The sequence below is a fragment of the Podarcis melisellensis genome (genome assembly GCF_964234715.1).
Source record: "Podarcis melisellensis genome assembly, chromosome: 13".
NCBI lineage: Eukaryota > Metazoa > Chordata > Lepidosauria > Squamata > Lacertidae > Podarcis > Podarcis melisellensis.
In genome coordinates this window covers 39,486,756-39,504,225 of record NC_138545.1, presented here as the reverse complement: position 1 = coordinate 39,504,225, position 17,470 = coordinate 39,486,756, and the positions used below count along the sequence as shown (strand labels likewise).

The following is a 17,470-nucleotide window of genomic DNA, read 5'->3' as shown; positions in this document are numbered from 1 at the left end:
TCTGAAATCTTGCTCTTTTTATACATATATTAAAATGTTAATTGTGGGTTATGGACAGTCGTGTTTTACATGACCGTGCAGGTTAGGTACCCCAACTCCCCCCACACCCCCGAGTAGAGCTGGGTGATATATTGATAAGTTGTCCGAAACCGGTATGGCATTCAGATCGTACCAGCTCCAGTTGCCTGCAGATGGAAAAGGCTTAGGCAGGCAGATCCCGAGAAGGTTCTGGTGAGCACCTTCTTGGACTCCATCTGCCTATGCCCTTGAGGAAGCCCCCTGCCACTTGTGAACCTGAGCAGTATCGGGGCTTGCTCGGCTGGGGGTGGTGGTGGAAGGTTTCCTATCCCCCATCTGAGCAGTTTTAACGAAGCACAGACGCTCCTCGTTTGCGCAAGAGCCAGGGAGGTATCTGGCCTCACTCACTAGGGCTGGGCGAATCATCCCTGCTGCTGTTTCTCCCTCCCATAACGCGGGGGAGCAAGAAGCAGGCGAGATACATTCCAGACGTTGTGGTGTATCAGCACATCACGGTATTTAGCTGCTCATGTAGCACCGTGTTGAGAACCAGCCCTACTCCTTAGAAGAGCTTTGTTTCGAAAGGCGTCCTCTGTTTTGCTTTTATAGTGGTACCTTGGTTTACAACCAGAATCCGCTCCGGAGGCCCGGTTGTAAACCAAAACAGGTTGTAACCCAAGGTGCGCTTTTGCCAATGGGGCCTCCAAAAAAAAAAAGTTGTAATTAAAAAAAAGGGTTGTAATGCAAAAAAGGGGACACACACTTCCGGGTTTGACGTGGTTGTAATCCAGAATGGTTGCAAACCAGGGTACCATTGTAGATGGTAGGCAAAGGGAACCGGGAAGTGTTTGGAAAATGCTCCTGGGCCAGCTTTAGTTTAAAGGAGCAGGAAGGAACTGCTTTTCAGTACAGTGGTACCTCTGGATGAGAACGGGATCCTTTCTGGAGCCCAGTTCGCATCCTGAAGCAAACTGTGAGGTCTGTGCGGGTTGCAATTCGCTGCCTCTGCGCATGCGTGTTACGTCATTTTGAGCATCTGCGCATGCGCGAGTGGTGAAACCCGGAAGTAACGCGTTCCGTTACTTCCGGGTCACCGCGGAGCGCAACCCAAAAATGCTCAACCTGAAGCAACTTCAACCTGAGGTATCAGATTTCAGTTATTTTCCTCCTCTAGCATCTGAAGCTGTCAGGCAGGATTTCCATGCTCAAGGCCCGGGTATATCTGTGGCTGGAGCAGGCCAGCCCTATAGTGGTTGGCTGGGCTTGAACCAAAGCTTGTAGTCGCCACTTGCTTTGCCCTCTCTGGACAAGATCCCCTCCAACCAGCCGTTCCCATGGGAGACACCAGTGAATAGGGGAACATACCCTGCTGGACAACAATGCTTGAAGGTGCCCTGAACAACTTTGGGTAGCAGTGCCCAGCTCTCCGCTGCCTGCGTTCCTTGCTGTAGCAAGAAAAGCCAGCCCAGGGAGGGTTTCCTGTTGGGCCCTGCATGACAGAGGCTCTTTAGGCATCTTGATCAAACAACCCCCAAGCCTTCATCTCAGTGTAGGAGATGGTGCAGTGGCAGGGACTGCAGCGCAACCCATGGGACAGCCCTTCACCTGTCTCTGCGGCTTTGAAGTCTAGAGGAAGGCCAGCAGCTCGCTAGAGGGGAAGTGCTGCTCGCTATGGCGAGCATAATTGTCTGAGGTCCACCTGTGGTCTTTTAAGAAAAGCATCCTTAGTATTCACAAAGGATGGTAGAGAAAGCACCCTCTGTTTTTCTCCTGTCCTTTTTTTGTTTCTGTGGTGGTGAACAGCTGGGTTCTTTCCCCCCCCTTTTCTTTTCTTTTTACACCAAAAAATCCTTTTCTCGACATGGAGGTGCCCTGCTGACATTTGAAGGAGCCTGCTTTCCTTTTAATGTCGTCTTCAGGCGGATAATAAATGGCCTTTAGGGAGGGATCACGATGGCGGGTGACGCAGTCCCAGTGTCTGACTCATTCAGGCCTGGGCGTCTGAAACCTCAGCTGGACTGACGGCAGACAGACTGAAGGAACTAACGTCAGGGCTGTATAACAGGCCCAATGTGGAGTGTCTTTGGTGTACACCCATTTGGTTTTGATGAATTTGTCTGTGTGTGTGCGCGTCTGTTTTCCCATTTTGTGTGTGTTTCTGCCTTCTTTATATAGTGTCTTGGCGAGCTTCATCTCTGGCCTCTTCAATCTTTACGAAGACTTATATTTTACGTACCTGGAAATCAATCCGCTAGGTAATTCCTCTCTCTCTCTTGTTTTCCATGAAATGTCCACATCTCATTCATTCTGTATTCTGCAGTTCTCAATTATACGGCGAAGTGTGGTGGAATAGAAAATGAAGATGGAGCATGGGCCACTCGCTGCAGACAGGCAATGCGTTTCCATGAACTTGTTCTTGTCAGAGTAATTTAAATTAGACCTCCTCCACAAACAGGGAGCGTAGAAAGTGTCCATCAGTCTTTGAGAGCGCTGATGCGAGCGAATCTTTCCAGAGATTAATTTTGATGTCGAGTTCTCGCAAGCCGCCAGAAACTGAAGTCTTCGCCAACAGTGTAGAAGAACAAATCTTCAACTTCTATAAATCAAACGAGGGTCAAACTAGATGCAATATAAAATGCGCTGTCGTCATTCTCCCTCCCTTGTGAGTTTAAAATAACAACCATGTCCCCTCCCAGCTTTTTAAAAAAACAAATTAAAATAAACAAAAAAGAGGGTGAATGATGAAGAACAGTGATGTTTAGCATCACATCTAGTCTGGTCCTGAGAAATCCACTTTGACCAGAACATGTAGCATCCTTTATTTCTGAAGATCACTTAATATTTTTATTTATCCAGGAATTTTATTTGACATGGGATATATTGTGCAAATTCACTGCATCCTTGCCTGCATGTAGCAGGCATGGTTGGTGTATTACATGATGTGTGACTTTCCCTCCCCCCAGCTCTATAATTCCCAGGGGCTTCTTTTGGCCTGTGGTGGGTCAGAGTTGGGGGAGGGGATGACAAATTTGCCTGCCACGTCATGTTGTTGTTGTTAAATATACATACTGTGTATATGCCAATATGGCTTCCAAGTGGTTTGCAACTATAAAAGCAACCCCCAATTAAAATACACGTAATATTAAAACATCCTTAATTGAAATATACAATCAAACAAATAACAAAAAAGCCACTAAAAACCCACCTCTCAGATTAAAAGAACTAAATACTTAATAACCAGACCCAGGTGTCTTCATGAAAAAGGAGGGGGGAAGACCCACAGATCATCATTAAACTATTATACACTTAATGCATTCAGGAGATAGTTGTAAGAGAGGTATTTGTAAGAGAGCACATATTCATTGAAAGTTGGCTTATTCATGTGTTACGCAATGTTACTGGCCTTTCACCCCGTAAAGATAAAAGGGAAAAGTCTAGCTCCTCTTTCGGGCCCTGAGGGAGACACATTTTTTAAAAATACTTCAGGATCCACTGTGTTTATTTTCTAAGCAAAGGTTTTGTTCTGAGTCTTTGGATGCTTTTTTTTGTTTTGTTTTCTGGGGTACTCCTGCGATGTGAAGCAGCCTGCAGCCATGTTCATAATGGTCAGAAGTAGTTTGCTGCAGACTAAAAGGCACTTTGGCACATAAATATCACAGAAAGTGACCATGTATGGAGTTGACCTTGTTCAGCATGGACTGGCTGTGGGTCTTGGGTAGATGTTAGCCAGCCCTGTCTTTTCTGCGTCCAGATTTATTCCAGAAGTGTGCCCCACTTGGAAGGTGCTGGTTGTGCTATGATGGTGGATCTGGTTCAGCGCTCAACAGGGAAAGACCCCATGAAATTCAGAACCATTTCCTACCTAGGCAACACCTTGAAACTAGATGTTTTCCATTCGTTTTTCCTTGTTAGCTGGTTCATGCTGACCTCCTCCTTCTTCTGTCTCCCCCTCTCCCTTCACCAACAAAGTTGTAACCGCAGATGGCGTTTATGTTCTTGACCTTGCTGCGAAGATTGACGCAACGGCTGACTATATCTGCAAAGTGAAATGGGGCGATGTGGATTTCCCCCCTCCCTTTGGAAGAGAAGCTTATCCAGAGGTAAAAGAAAAGGGCTGCTCTTAGGGTGGCGTTAGGGAATTAAGGGAGCCTAAGTGCGTTCTGTTGAGCGTGAGGCTCCTTGACTTCAGCTAACGTGCAAAAAAGCCTCCATCTCGAAATCCGAATTCCCATCAGAACAGTTTGGTCCCACTTTGGTCTCCCAAAATCCCCTGTGTCTTGTTGCTTGGCAGAATGTCTCCAGCGTTTATCTGATGCTCTGGCATTTCTTAATTTAGTAATTACAGCAATTGCACAAAATACAAACCAAGGTGGAAGGTTGTTTTTTTTTTAAAAAAAAGAATTGTTGTCTAGCCAAGAAATCCATTTAGATACCTCTTTTCTTCCCTGCCCGCCAATCCCCATTAGTGAGTTATGGCTCAAGTGCTGACACTTAACTCAATTTGGCCAGGTTTCTAATGGATGAGTTAAAAAAAAAACAAAAAAACACAACCTCACTGAATCATCCCCCTTGCCAGGCACTAATGAAGACTCTTAGACTCTACACTTGTTAAGAATGTTAATGAACTTGGGTCTGGCCTCTGCAAGAACAGAAATGAATGTTCTCAAAATGCACAGGATAGGAGCAGCTCCCATAGGAAGGCTCAATCTCTGTTGTTAACTGAGGTTTGGGCCCCTACCTAATCACTTCATCAACCCCCTTTTTCTTCGTACACCTTTCTTGAACATCGGTTCTTTCGTCCGTCCCTCCAGTGGTAGCTGTGGTAGTTTGACTAACCTTGGAGATGAACAGAAAGCACCCCTCCTGTTTTTCACTGGTTTTCCTCTCTCTCATTTTGGGGGGTGCTTCTACAGCATTATTTGGGACCTGGGGTAGTCCAACTTCCTTCCTCTTCAGATCTAATATTTGCACCAGAGATTTATATTGGCCTGGAATAAGTTAACTATAATTTGTCAGATTCCCATAGCACCTCACAATATAAAATTGCCAGGATGACAAGTCTGGTATCCATACTTGACAGGGTGGGGCAAGCACAGGGGTCCATTATCCCTGGAGGACCAAACTGATATCTAGCTGCCTTTTTTCAGAAATAATAATAATAATGGTGGGGTTTTTTAGTGGCTTGATACTTTGAAGAGAAACCCCAGTCCAGGCGGTGGCTGAATCCCTCCAACGTTGTTATCCTCAGTACCTCTGCCCCCATCAAACACCACTGGGGAATGCTATTGAAGTACTACTGAGCAGATACAGTTCTGCTGCTTTCAACACTGCCACCCATCCCTTCTGTCTTGTTAGTTTTTTGGGGTGAAAGAGTGGGAAAGTTTATCATGCCTGTGGCCTCCTCAGACCTCACCTTGACCTTACAGGCTTGTTTACATTATTATTATTATTATTATTATTATTATTATTATTATTATTAATTATTAATTATTAATTATTATTATTTATATTCAGCTTAACAGGAGACTTGGGTTGAGAGATCAAGGGAATGCCTGTGTAAAAGGTGTGCCAAATGTTGTGACCTCCCTCAAGGAATCATGGAATCGTATTGATGTAGGGGGAGAGGAGCCATGATCGATGACACACCTTGTAAATTCCTGAGGGTGGGACTAGATTTTATCTTTGGAAACATTGGTTTCAATATACGTGTTTGAAAACACAGAAATGAGTGCAAAGATGTGCACCTTGCCCCATTTTGACTCCAGAAAAGACATTTATCTGGCTTCATAACTCAATGAGTGAGCGAGTGTCATTTAAATTGATCTACGGGCATTTGTGGGGGGGGGGAATGGAAATATGGGGAAAGGATTACTTGCTCCTCCTTTATTCCCCCCCCCCAAATGCCCCTGGCTTTGTGTTATGAGAGAAGTGCGGAGTTTACTGTTTTGTCCTTAGAAGTTTTGATTCTAATAATATGTGGGCTCTTCTTCAGGAAGCCTACATTGCTGACCTAGACGCCAAGAGTGGAGCCAGCCTAAAGTTGACCATCTTGAATCCCAAAGGCAGAATATGGACTATGGTGGCTGGAGGCGGCGCCTCCGTAGTGTACAGGTACCAAGCACATATCTTGTGGGAGTGGCAGTTCATCCTAAACTCCAAGTTCCATCTTTTGATTAGTCATCGTTTGCTCTTCCTTGCCCAATCATCCCACACGGGTTAATCATTGTTGGAATGGAATGATGAGACTTTTGAGAGGTCCCTGGAACTCTCTCGGCAGTACATTGCCCTTAATACTTAGGAGATTTTGCTGTCCCTGAAATGGAGCCTACGCTTAGGCCTTAGACAACATATTCCATATAAATACACAGACTGATAACCTGATACATGATTTGCCACCCTGGGTATCTCTGCTATTTTTGCTTTGCTTTCAAAATGCAGTTGTAGCAAAAATGTATAGTGAGAATTCTCAGGTGTTTAGGCTTGTGGAGCGCGGCTTCACATATCAATGCTTGAGAGGCATGGTGGTCCTGCCACATTTTTCTCCAGTTGCCATGGTGGCTGGAAGAAACTGTGCTTAGGCTCAGTTATGACCACTGCTGGGTAAATTCTTACCAACACTTAACTTTGGGAAGCCGAGCATATTTTATGCAAGATAATTTGATACGCATGCACACACTTCAGTTCTGCTAAGCGGGTTCTAATCCTCGCTAACTAAACTGGCTTCTCTGTTTCTGCAAAGTTCAAAACCCCACCACCACCTCCCGCTGTTGGCTGAGCTACCGTGTTGTCAAGTGGACATTTTATTTAACTACTGTGGCAGAATTTTCTGACTCTGAAGAGCAGTTCAGCCAGGCTAGCTGATGCTCTTGCCTCAGTTCCTCATCATGAGCTAGGAACACAGCCTCGTTCTTGCTCCGCTTTCCACCGGGCCTTATAGGCATCCTTAGTTTCGCTGACTAAACCTTCTTAATATCACTTGTGTGCCTTCCACTTAGTGACACCATCTGTGACCTTGGTGGGGTGAACGAACTCGCCAACTATGGCGAATATTCAGGAGCGCCCAGTGAACAGCAGACCTACGACTATGCCAAGACTATCCTCTCCCTCATGACACGGGAAAAGCACCCAGAAGGTAAAAGAGAAGGTGTGGGGTGGGTGGCACCTCAAGCCTGGGGACTGTTAGAATTCCTGCTCCATGATTGCAGTCACGGGATTGTTGTCTTTCACACGACAGTATATGTTTTGACTCCACAGAGTGGGAAGTGACGGAGACAGGATATTTGTGTTACTCTGTTCCATGAAGTGGGACCTATTGTCCCTCGTTCTTTTTCTTTTTGCTGTCTGATGCTAGAGAGAGAGGGAGCCATGTTGCAGTGCTCCATGTGTGTTTATATGTAAACAAAGTAGATTAGCCAAAATGCTGAGTTGCTGAGGTCTGTTATGCATGATGCACAAACTCTACGGATCCCTAAGTGTGCCAGTGTCTGTTGGCATCGGTCGCTGTGACGTTCAGGCTGAAGAAAGCTTTTGAAGCTCCCAAACGATCGACCAGGAGGGAGAGAGCATGCCAGTTGGGCATGTTTCTCTGCCAGGGTCCTACTCGAGTGTAGGCTGGGCTCCTGACAGGGAGCATTCTGATTGGCCCAGGAGGCCATGCCCAACCAAATCTTCCTCTGACCAGCCATGTTCCACACCTTCCTCAAGCATTTTTGGCCTTCCTGGAATGAGCCACTGAACTGTGAGATTGTCTCTTGGATGCGGAATGGAGAAAGGTGTGTTTTGTGTGTGGATGTAGAAACCTTGCGTGCGCCTTTTGTGTGTCAGGAGTGTGGTTTACTGTGGAAAGCTGTTTCATAGAAATACTTGCTGCTCTTCGACGCAACACCTTGGTGGTCGGACGTTGGAACCACCATTCTCTTGAACCCATCCTAGTGCCTAGAAATGACCCAGTTAATGGTCCAGGTGGGATTGGCCAGGAAAAAGAATGTGACAAGCGAGGGAGAAGCAGATAAAGAGAAGAGAGGGAGCTGGCAGGTAGCGAAACTAGATGGAGAAAGAGGAGAAGTTCAATGAGAGGTGAGAGGAGGAGGGACAAGAGGAAGGAACAGTAGCAGGAAGGACCTGGTTTCTGACCTGGAAATGCTCCTACCTGGCTCGATGAAAGCCGAGGGGAAGCTTAATGGCCTTCTGGCCCCACAACCAGCTAGATCCTTTGGGGACTGAGACTCCCTGCCCCAATGGTCCTCTAGGAAGGCCTAGCTTCAACCAGACCCTACAGGACTTCTACCCTGGTGCATTTTCAACAACACCTTCAAAAGAAGCTGGTAAGGATTTAAGTCCTGCAACTGCTTGCTGCTGAATGTGGTGATAATGAGCGACTGGGTTTCCAAAAGACAGCTTTTCTCCCACCCCCAGAGACATCTAGGTGCATTCAGAATTGCTTCAGGGAACCAATGTGTGCATGTTATTTTAAAATGACCCACAGCTATATTGGAGCATCTTCCTGGCCAGTGCTGGAATTACGTATAAGCTAAATAAGCTATAGCTCTTGGGCCCCCCCCAAATTAAAGGAAAACTGGATGTACCTATTACTAGAAATACCGTCTTTTACACTCACTAAGTGTAACAGGGTACAAAGGTCTGCTGTCCCAATGAACAATGTGGACTACTATGGTGATACTGACATTATATAAAAAATGCATTGTATTAACTACAATTGCATTGTACAGGTTATAACACTTAATTTTGTATTAATAAAGCTATTTATAATTATTAGTAGTTTGCATCATATATTTACACCTATTATTATTTCATGTTATAGCGAGTTCCTAGAGACTAGATTATGAGTCTTTGTAAATTGTGTTTCTAAGGGAACTCTTGTTATTGGTGAATGCCAGCGTGTTTGCATTATTATTAAGTTTGTTATGAATAAAAAATCATTTTAAGTTAGAGCTTAATAATTATTTCACTATTAGTATACTACTACTTCATTGTATTTCACTGTTAATATACTTCTTAATTGTATTTCAGTTCAACAATGACTTTGATAAAATACATATTTTGTTATGTGCAAATGGCTTTAGATACCTGTCAGGTCCATCAATTACCATATAGCATATGTTCAACACAAAAAACAGCGACAATTTGTTGTTGACAAAGGACAGCTGGACATATAAAGGGCCTCGTTACCTTCAGTAGCTTAGGGCCTCATCAAACCTAAATCCAGCCCTGCTCCTGCCTATCAGCTGCTTCTAAAGCGCTCCAGGCCTAGAATTATGTTCTGGTATTTCTTAACAAATCAACTCCTTTCTCTTCCCTCTTGTTCCTTCCTCTACCTTGCACAGGCAAAATCCTGATCATCGGAGGGAGCATTGCTAACTTTACCAACGTGGCTGCCACCTTTAAGGTAAAGTTGATCCCGAAAAGGTCCCTGGCACCGGTCATTCATATTAGCATCCTCATCTGAGTACGCTGGTAAAAAAACATTGACGTTTTGCTGAGTTTCCAGGGTGGATTGGAACTGAATTGAATGGGCTGTTGACTTAGCACTGTCTGTGCGAGTGCTGAGGGGAACTTAGGTTTTGTCTGGGGCAAGTTGCAGCGCTGTGATGAGGTTCAGTACTCTTGCGAGGATTGAAAAGTAGGTACTGCCTCTGGTCTTTCATCCTAGTTGCAGTGCACTGACCAAGGTAGCCTGTCCTTTAGCTTCTGTGGTGAGAGGAGGCAAGATCAGGCGAGGCAGAGAGATGTGGTGTGAGCATTGTTAATGTGGATTTTGTTGGCTTGATAGCTAGAGCTAGCCATGAGTGTCTGTGCATGATTCTCTGTTTTTCATATTTCCTTCTGCAGGGCATTGTGAGGGCTATTAAAGATTATCAGGGCCCTCTGAAAGAGCATGAGGTCAGGATCTTCGTGAGGAGAGGAGGCCCAAACTACCAGGAGGGCTTACGAGTCATGGGGGAAGTAGGTGAGCAAAGCCCTGAGGATTATTTAAACTTCAAATACTTCCTGCTTACTCATTTGCTTTCATTTATTTTTGCTCTCAACCCGGGTCCTTAGCCTCATTTAAAGAGCGTTGATGACAGCTGGCAACAAAGGTTTCTCAGTATGGCCCCTGGGGTTCCCCATCTGTCTTCCAGCATGGCTGATGAAAAGAACCTTTATGCCCCTCAGCCAATCTCTTGAACTGGAGCCCAAAAGCAGGAGAAGGAAAGCCAGCAGACTTTCCAGTGCTTGCTCCGTTCAAAACACGGTTCTCTGTTTAAAAACCAGTGGCTGGCCCCAGGGCATTAAAGATTTGGTAACTCCAACTTTTGATATTCGGGCTACATTTTTTTTATGCTGCTAGATTAAGACTTCTCTCTTACACCTTCTCCCAGTTGTCCTAAACTTAACCGGTGATGGTCATTGCTCTGCACCCATGATAAAGCAAGGCCTCTCTTTAACTTCACCATACAGTGGATGCTCGGGTTGCGAACGTGATCCATGTGGGATGCACGTTCGCAACCCGCAGCGGCGCGTCTGCGCATGTGAGGGTTGCGACTCGGCGCTTCTGCGCATGCGCAAAGCGTGATTTAGCGCTTCTGCGCATGCACGACTGCCAAAAACCCGGACGTAAGCCGTTCTGGTACTTTCGGGTTACGGGGGTCCATAACCAGAAAAACCGCAACCTGAAGGGCCTGTAACCCGAGGTATGACTGTATTTCTATAGTGAGTCTTTGCAGGGAGGCTGCAGCCTGTTCTGATTCTGCTCTTTTTCTTTTGCATTCAGGGAAAACTACTGGCATTCCCATCCATGTCTTTGGTACGGAGACCCACATGACTGCCATTGTCGGCATGGCACTGGGACACCGGCCCATCCCAAACCAGCCTCCCACGGCAGCCCACACGGCAAACTTCCTCCTCAACGCCAGCGGCAGCTCCTCGGTAAGACTGGTACTACAATCCTGAGAGCCAGTGTGGCGTAGAGGTTAAGAGTGTCAGACTAGGACCTGGGAGTGAAGGTAAAGGGACCCCTGACCATTAGGTCCAGTCGTGGCCGACTCTGGGGTTGCGGCGCTCATCTCGCTTTATTGGCTGAGGGAGATGGCGTACAGTTTCTGGATCATGTGGCCACCATGACTAAGCCGCTTCTGGCGTACCAGAGCAGCGCACGGAACCGCCGTTTACCTTCCCGATGGAGCAGTACTTATTTATCTACTTGCACTTTGACGTGCTTTCGAACTGCTAGGTTGGCAGGAGCAGGGACCAAGCAACGGGAGCTCACCCCATTGCGGGGATTCGAACCGCCAACCTTCTGATCGGCAAGTCCTAGGCTCTGTGGTTTAACCCACAGTGCCACCTGCGTCCCACCAGGGTTCAAATCTCCAGATGGCCTTAAAGCTCGCTAGGTGACCCTGGGCCTAGTCACTGCCTCTCTGTCAAACCTACCTCACAGGGTTGTTGCAGAGGGATTAAAGGAGGGAGGAGAGAACCTTGTAAGGCCGCCTTGAGCTCCTTGAAGGAAAAGGCGGGACTGGAGGCAATAAATAATAATAATCCTACAGCACAAGAGTGGCTTATTTCCTGGCCTGAGGACCCACACTGATCCAGCCACCCCTTCAAGGGTCACATGCCAGCTCACACATTGATCACACACAGGCACACTCAGTACGCATGCATGCTCACCACAGGAACAAATGCACACACACTTAAGTAAACAGCCCTTCCTACTCCAGCACTGGCATGGAGCTGGGAATGTTGGCTTTTACACTTAAAAAGTAAGGATTTACAGTATTTTTTGCTCTATAAGACTCGCTTTTTTCCTCCTAAAAAGTAAAGGGAAATGTGTGTGCGTCTTATGGAGCGAATGCAGTCTGCGCAGCTATCACAGAAGCCAGAACAGCAAGAGGGATCGCTGCTTTCACTGTGCAGCGATCCCTCTTGCTGTTCTGGCTTCTGCGGTTCAGAATATATTTTTTCTTGGTTTCCTACTCCAAATACTAGGTGCATCTTGTGGTCTGGTGCGTCTTATAGAGCGAAAAATACAGTATCTCCTGTCTTGGTGCTGTGGCATTCAGCACTAAGATGAGAGGTGGAAGTTTCCTCTTCCTGCCCTTTAGGGGAGATTTCTAAAGAGCAGGCAGAGGGATTTCATCTCCTTCCACTGTGGTTTGGTGGGCTGGATTTGGGCTGTGTGTGTTAGCGAGCCGCTAACCCCCTTTTTTCTGGCTTCCCCTTCAGACCCCAGCAACAAGCAGAACGGCATCTTTTTCTGAGTGCAGACCCGACGATCTGGCTCCGGCAAAGAAGGCAAAGCAGACAACGCTTTCTGGTAAGCTCCCGGTTTCTCTCCTGTTTCTTCGGATTCCCTCGCGGTGCTGCTTTCCCATTCCTGCGTGCCCTCCCTTTGCACTGGCTGCTGAAGCGTGGAAATCAGAAACGTAATATTTTCAGGGAATCCTTTCCACGTCTGTCCGTCCGCCCCCCTCTGCCCCCGCCCTGCCAAGGAACAGTTGGCATGGAATCCCTGCGTTTTGCAGATAATTTTGGTAGCACGCACTCTCCGTTTGCATGTTGCGTTGACCAGGTCTGTTGTGCCTTGTTTCTTGCCTTGAGAAAAAAAAACCCCTAGGCATCACTGTGTCTTTCTTTCTTTAAATTCAGGGACGGGGTGGGTGGGTGGGTTGGAGATCTTCTGAGCATCACCTTCCACTGGAAACCTCCCCTTCAGCATATGAGCATGTAACGTCTTTGCACATAGCACCACCCACTTCCTGATTTGTGCAAGGCAAGGTTTTTAGCTTCCGTTGCTGGCAGCTGCAATGCGAAACCAGTGCTGTTTGCAGGAATGTGGCTCTGGGTCTGCCTCTTGTGGGATCCTCTCCCTTCCCTGGAACTTTTATCTCCCACACCAACTCCCCCTGCACATCGCTGGGGTTGATTCCCCAAAGTTTGAGATCCACCAATTCTGGGCCAGTTGCCCGCCACGATAGTTTTCACCCGCCCCGCATTGATTGACACCTTTCCCCCTTTCCCTACTAGCCTGGTAAGATTCGAAAGAGCTCCTGGGTTCCTAGACACCCGGTTTGAAAACCACTATACTTAAGATTGCAGTTGCTTAAACCCCTATCCCAACTGCCCCCCCTCCCCCAGCATAATGTGAGACGAAAGCCAAGACAGGCAGCCTTGTCGGATTTCTTGCAATGGTGATTCTCTCTTTAACAGATGCGTCCCCACCTCCAAGACCTGTTCAAGGTAGGACCCCACCACTAGCTCAGCTCAGTGTCCAGCCTTGCTACCAGCTGCTTGTGGAGTTAATTTTCAACGGGTGTCCTGTGTGGTTTTTGGTTTGGGTTGGCCGGTGTTATTCCTTGCTCTTTACCCTTGCAGTTTTGTTGCCTGGTTTGTCCCTGTCCCCTCTTGTCCCTGGTAATGTGGCTTTTTAAAAAACACCTCTCTCTATCTTCTTTCCCCTCTTGCCTCTTATTTATTTTAATTTCCCCCCCTAAAACACAATTGTGGGAAAAGAAGGGCCTGTGATCACCAACTACCATATTAGTCTGCATATAAGTCGCCCTCGAATGCAGGCCACACCCCTAAAATGAGATATCTTTGAAAGCGGGGAGGAAAAATACCGTAAATTGCTGGCAGCATCCAGTGTCTTTCATGGTCTCTGGATTCCGATCACAATGAACAATTCTCTTGGCAACCAGTGCCACCTGTTGAGAAGGACGGGCAATGGTTATACACAAGGTCCCACCTTAAATCACAGCTTTTCTACCTGTTAAGACAGTGATTATAGACCTGTCTCAGGTTTTATGCAAGCCAGAATTGGGGAAAGAGTGCAGACTATATTCAGACTGATGTGGTATTATTGTCAAGTCTTTTTAAACCTCTCCCTTGCTCTCAGAGTGGTACAGTTCCAATGCAATCTTTATTGGCCCTCCTGATATTGAATTGTGAGCTGGTTTGCCACCAACTTTGCAGATGTCAGGCATATAGTGCTTTCGCCACTGCAGAGGGCAGAAATCGACTGATGCCCCCCATCTGTGTCCATAGCCAGCGGTTTTTAGTGCAGTGCTGCAAATTCAGACCGGATTTATTTATTTTTTAAGAGCGGAAGAGGAATTCCACAAAAATTCAGACTGTGTCTATTTATCTTTACCTGTCTCTATTCGTGCTCTTTGATCGGCACCATCTTATCCTTTAGTCACTGGAGTTTAGAGTAAGCTGTTCTTGCTGAGGAATTTTCTGTTGGGAATCTTCATCTGCATGATTTTAATAGGCTCACAGGAATGCAGTGCTATAGGACAGAAGATGCTATTCCAACAACGACAACAACGTCCTTCCGTCAAAATATTCCCAGGAAGGATCACACCAATAAAACCATTGCAAAACAAGTTTTTTTCCTGTGGCTTACAGTTTGTGGTTTGTTTGGGGAAGCTAAACCACCAGCTAGGTTTGGACGACATGCTAAGCCCAAATAATGGCTTGGCTTAGCTTAGCACAGCAAAGAAACAGCTGGGGAGCCCCAGTCTCCTCTCTGGGAGCTCTCATGTTGGGTCGCTTTCTCACATTAAGCCATAGCACAGGGGTAGGCAACCTAAGGCCCATGAGCCACAAGCGGCCCAGGGGGGTCGTTTAACCGGCCCATGAGCCACCCCTGAACTGAGCTGCCCGCTCAGCGAATCCCCGTGTGCTGCGCTAAACTGGTGCAGCACAGCACTGGGATTGCTTCCACTGCACCAGAAATTGCGTCTCTGCAGACGCAGATGCCGAAAATCACGTCTGCGCAGATGCCGAAAATCGCGTGCGCAGTCCAACCCCTGCATAGCATTACCTTAGCGTTGCATGTGGACGAGGGCGCTAAAATAACTTCTTGCCTTTTGCCTGGCGTTCCTTGATGGAAGAGCAGCAATAAGCGAATCAAATCCTGGACTTCTCCTTCCAGATAGGAGATGGGATACTTGTTCTCTCGGCCCTTCTCCCTTGTTTTCATCCTGCCTCTTTTTCCTGCTCCCTCCCCCACCCTTTAGGTACTTTAAGGTTTGGTCTGTCATAAACATCCAAATACCCTTTTTTGACCCTATCTCACTTCAGCATTTGTGGTAGATTGTGGTGGTTTTTAGAAGTCTGGTTGGTGTGTTTAAGCTGCTTTTATGTGCTGCCACTCAGCAGAATGAAACTTTGGGTGGACCAACATTCTGCATGGACCAGTTGCCTCACAACGTGCAAATGGCTTGAGATACCTATTTGGTCCAGAAATTACCATATAGTATATATTCAACACAATTAAACTTTGCCACTCAGCAGAATGAAACTACACCGATCCACCTGGGGGGATTTTGTAATCCACCCCCTAGGCATGACACCGGGGCGGCCCGCACCCCTCACACCCACCTTCCATTGCCCCTGTTTAGAGCATGCCCTTGATTTGGAGAAAAGCAGAGACTCGTGCAGAGATGCAATGGGCAGCTTCCTCTAAAGCTGAATAGTTTTGTTATGGCCCTGCACCAGGAGTCACTGAATGATCCAATGTAGAGGCACACCAAAATTGTTCAGTTCAGAGTGTTTCACTCTCCTGGTGGGTGCTTAGGGATCACAGAAGCTTTCCAATATGAGTATTTATTTATTACAGTTTCGTAGTTTCTCTCTCTCTCTCTCTCTCTCTCTCTCTCTCTCTCTCTCTCTTTCTCTCTTTGTGTGGCAATATTTTGTGTCCACCATCCTGTAGTTTCTCTCATTCTTTCTGGAGAGGACCAACCTTCAGGAGTGAGAAGTGCAGCCGCTTTTCGTTGTACTGATTTAGGGGAGCAGTTGGGTCAGTCAAGATGTCCATTTAAGAGGGGATTTTCAGAAACGCCCCCAGATTGTCTGAGCCCCCTTTGGAAGAAGCTTACAGCTTTGTTTTCATAACTTTGTAAGAATAGCCAGTGTGTAAGAATAGCCAGTATGGTGGACAGGAAACCTTCCTAGTAAGAAGCTGATGACTTTGGCTGCTTTCTGTCTCTCATGCTTCGCTTCCTACGAATGGCTGGTATGCGCCTCCTTCCTGGAATGCAGAGAGAGATGCTTGGCCAGGGATGGCTTTTGCGGTGGCGTGCCTGGCCATGCGCTGCCGCTTGGAGCCTTTCTGTATGGATGTTAAATGTCTGGCCCTGGGCGGGCGGGGTCGTCTTCTCTTTCCCCCTCATGCAGGTAAAGCCACAACTTTGTTCAGCCGCCACACCAAGGCGATCGTCTGGGGAATGCAGACCCGGGCTGTGCAAGGCATGCTGGACTTCGACTACGTCTGTTCCAGAGACGAGCCTTCGGTGGCTGCCATGGTTTATCCATTCACGTAGGTTTGCAGTGCCTCTGTCCCATGTTTGGGGGGGGGGGCTGCTCCCATTGCATCTTCCTTCATCTCAATTCCTTTCTGCCATTTTTCTGCGGCAGTAGAACTTTGTAGCTAAGGCTGGGACGAGTATTTAGCTGTCCTGCTAAATACTATATTTTTCCTCTTTTTTCCCTCTTGTGAACATTGCTTTCGTGCTGTTCCCTCCTCAATCTGATTCCCTTTCATCTCTTGTCTCAAATTGAGGCCCCAGTGCAGTGCTGGATTTACGTATAAGCTAAACAAGCTATAGCTTAGGGCCCCACTCTCTTGGGGGCCCCCAAAAAAAATTCATAGGAAAAGAACTAGATGTACATTTCCAAAATATAAGATAAAAAACGAATAAAATGAAACCTACATACAGCAACAATGTTTTGTGTTGTGTAGGCTCCTATGATGTAAGTCATGGGCCCTGCCTGCTAGCCTGCTCCCTAAAATATCACTGGTTTGCTCCTTTCTATATATAGGGGGCCTACATTCTGCTTGGACTGGTTGCATGACAACATGTACTAATGGCTTCAGATACCTATTAGGTCCATAAATTACCATATAGCATATATTCAGCACAAAAAACAGCGACAATTTGTTGTTGACAAAGGACAGCTGGACATATAAAGGACCCCATTACCTTCAGTACCTTAGGGCCTCCTCAAACCTAAATCTGGCCCTGCCCCAGTACATCCCATACCCTCCTGCATCATCTAAGTCACACCTCCCGTGCATTGCAGCCTGTGTCATGGTCCTTGGCATCATTTGACATTACCTGGTCCTGGGGTTTACATAGTACTGGTAGAATCCCTGCCATTCATGCCCTTGTTGCTTCTTCCCACAAACTAGCAAGCTGGTAGAATTCCATTATCGCCCATTGCATTTGCATAGCTGCCCCTTTCCTCTCCTGTTTCCTTCCTTTTCTTTTCCATGCTCCCATTAGGACTGGGCGATACCTTGTTTTCAACATCGCGATATATCACCAGCTAGTCATCGCAATACATCACAATATCTGAAATAAGGATGGAGCTATGTAGAGGCATTGGCTGGCTTCATGGTTCCCCCCGCATTGTGGTTTTTGCATAGAGCACACACACACCCATCTTT

At 46.8% G+C, this 17,470-nt stretch overlaps 1 protein-coding gene and 1 long non-coding RNA gene across 3 annotated transcripts in view; one reads left to right on the top strand and one right to left on the bottom strand.

Moving 5' to 3' along the window:
• The window catches only part of ACLY (ATP citrate lyase), a 60,492-nt gene that overhangs the window by 20,235 nt on the left and 22,787 nt on the right, over positions 1-17,470 (top strand). The window contains exons 6-15 of one of the 2 annotated variants that reach the window (XM_081883857.1): positions 2,194-2,273; positions 3,988-4,118; positions 6,011-6,129; positions 7,014-7,150; positions 9,363-9,424; positions 9,868-9,985; positions 10,790-10,944; positions 12,241-12,331; positions 13,225-13,254; positions 16,198-16,339. In XM_081883857.1, coding sequence (XP_081739983.1) covers positions 2,194-2,273; positions 3,988-4,118; positions 6,011-6,129; positions 7,014-7,150; positions 9,363-9,424; positions 9,868-9,985; positions 10,790-10,944; positions 12,241-12,331; positions 13,225-13,254; positions 16,198-16,339 — 1,065 coding nt within the window. The remainder of the gene's footprint in view (positions 1-2,193; positions 2,274-3,987; positions 4,119-6,010; positions 6,130-7,013; positions 7,151-9,362; positions 9,425-9,867; positions 9,986-10,789; positions 10,945-12,240; positions 12,332-13,224; positions 13,255-16,197; positions 16,340-17,470) is intronic. The other variant, XM_081883858.1, reaches the window with a different exon arrangement.
• LOC309354443 overlaps positions 1-17,470 on the bottom strand; it is a 609,149-nt gene that overhangs the window by 588,661 nt on the left and 3,018 nt on the right. The window lies entirely within an intron of this gene.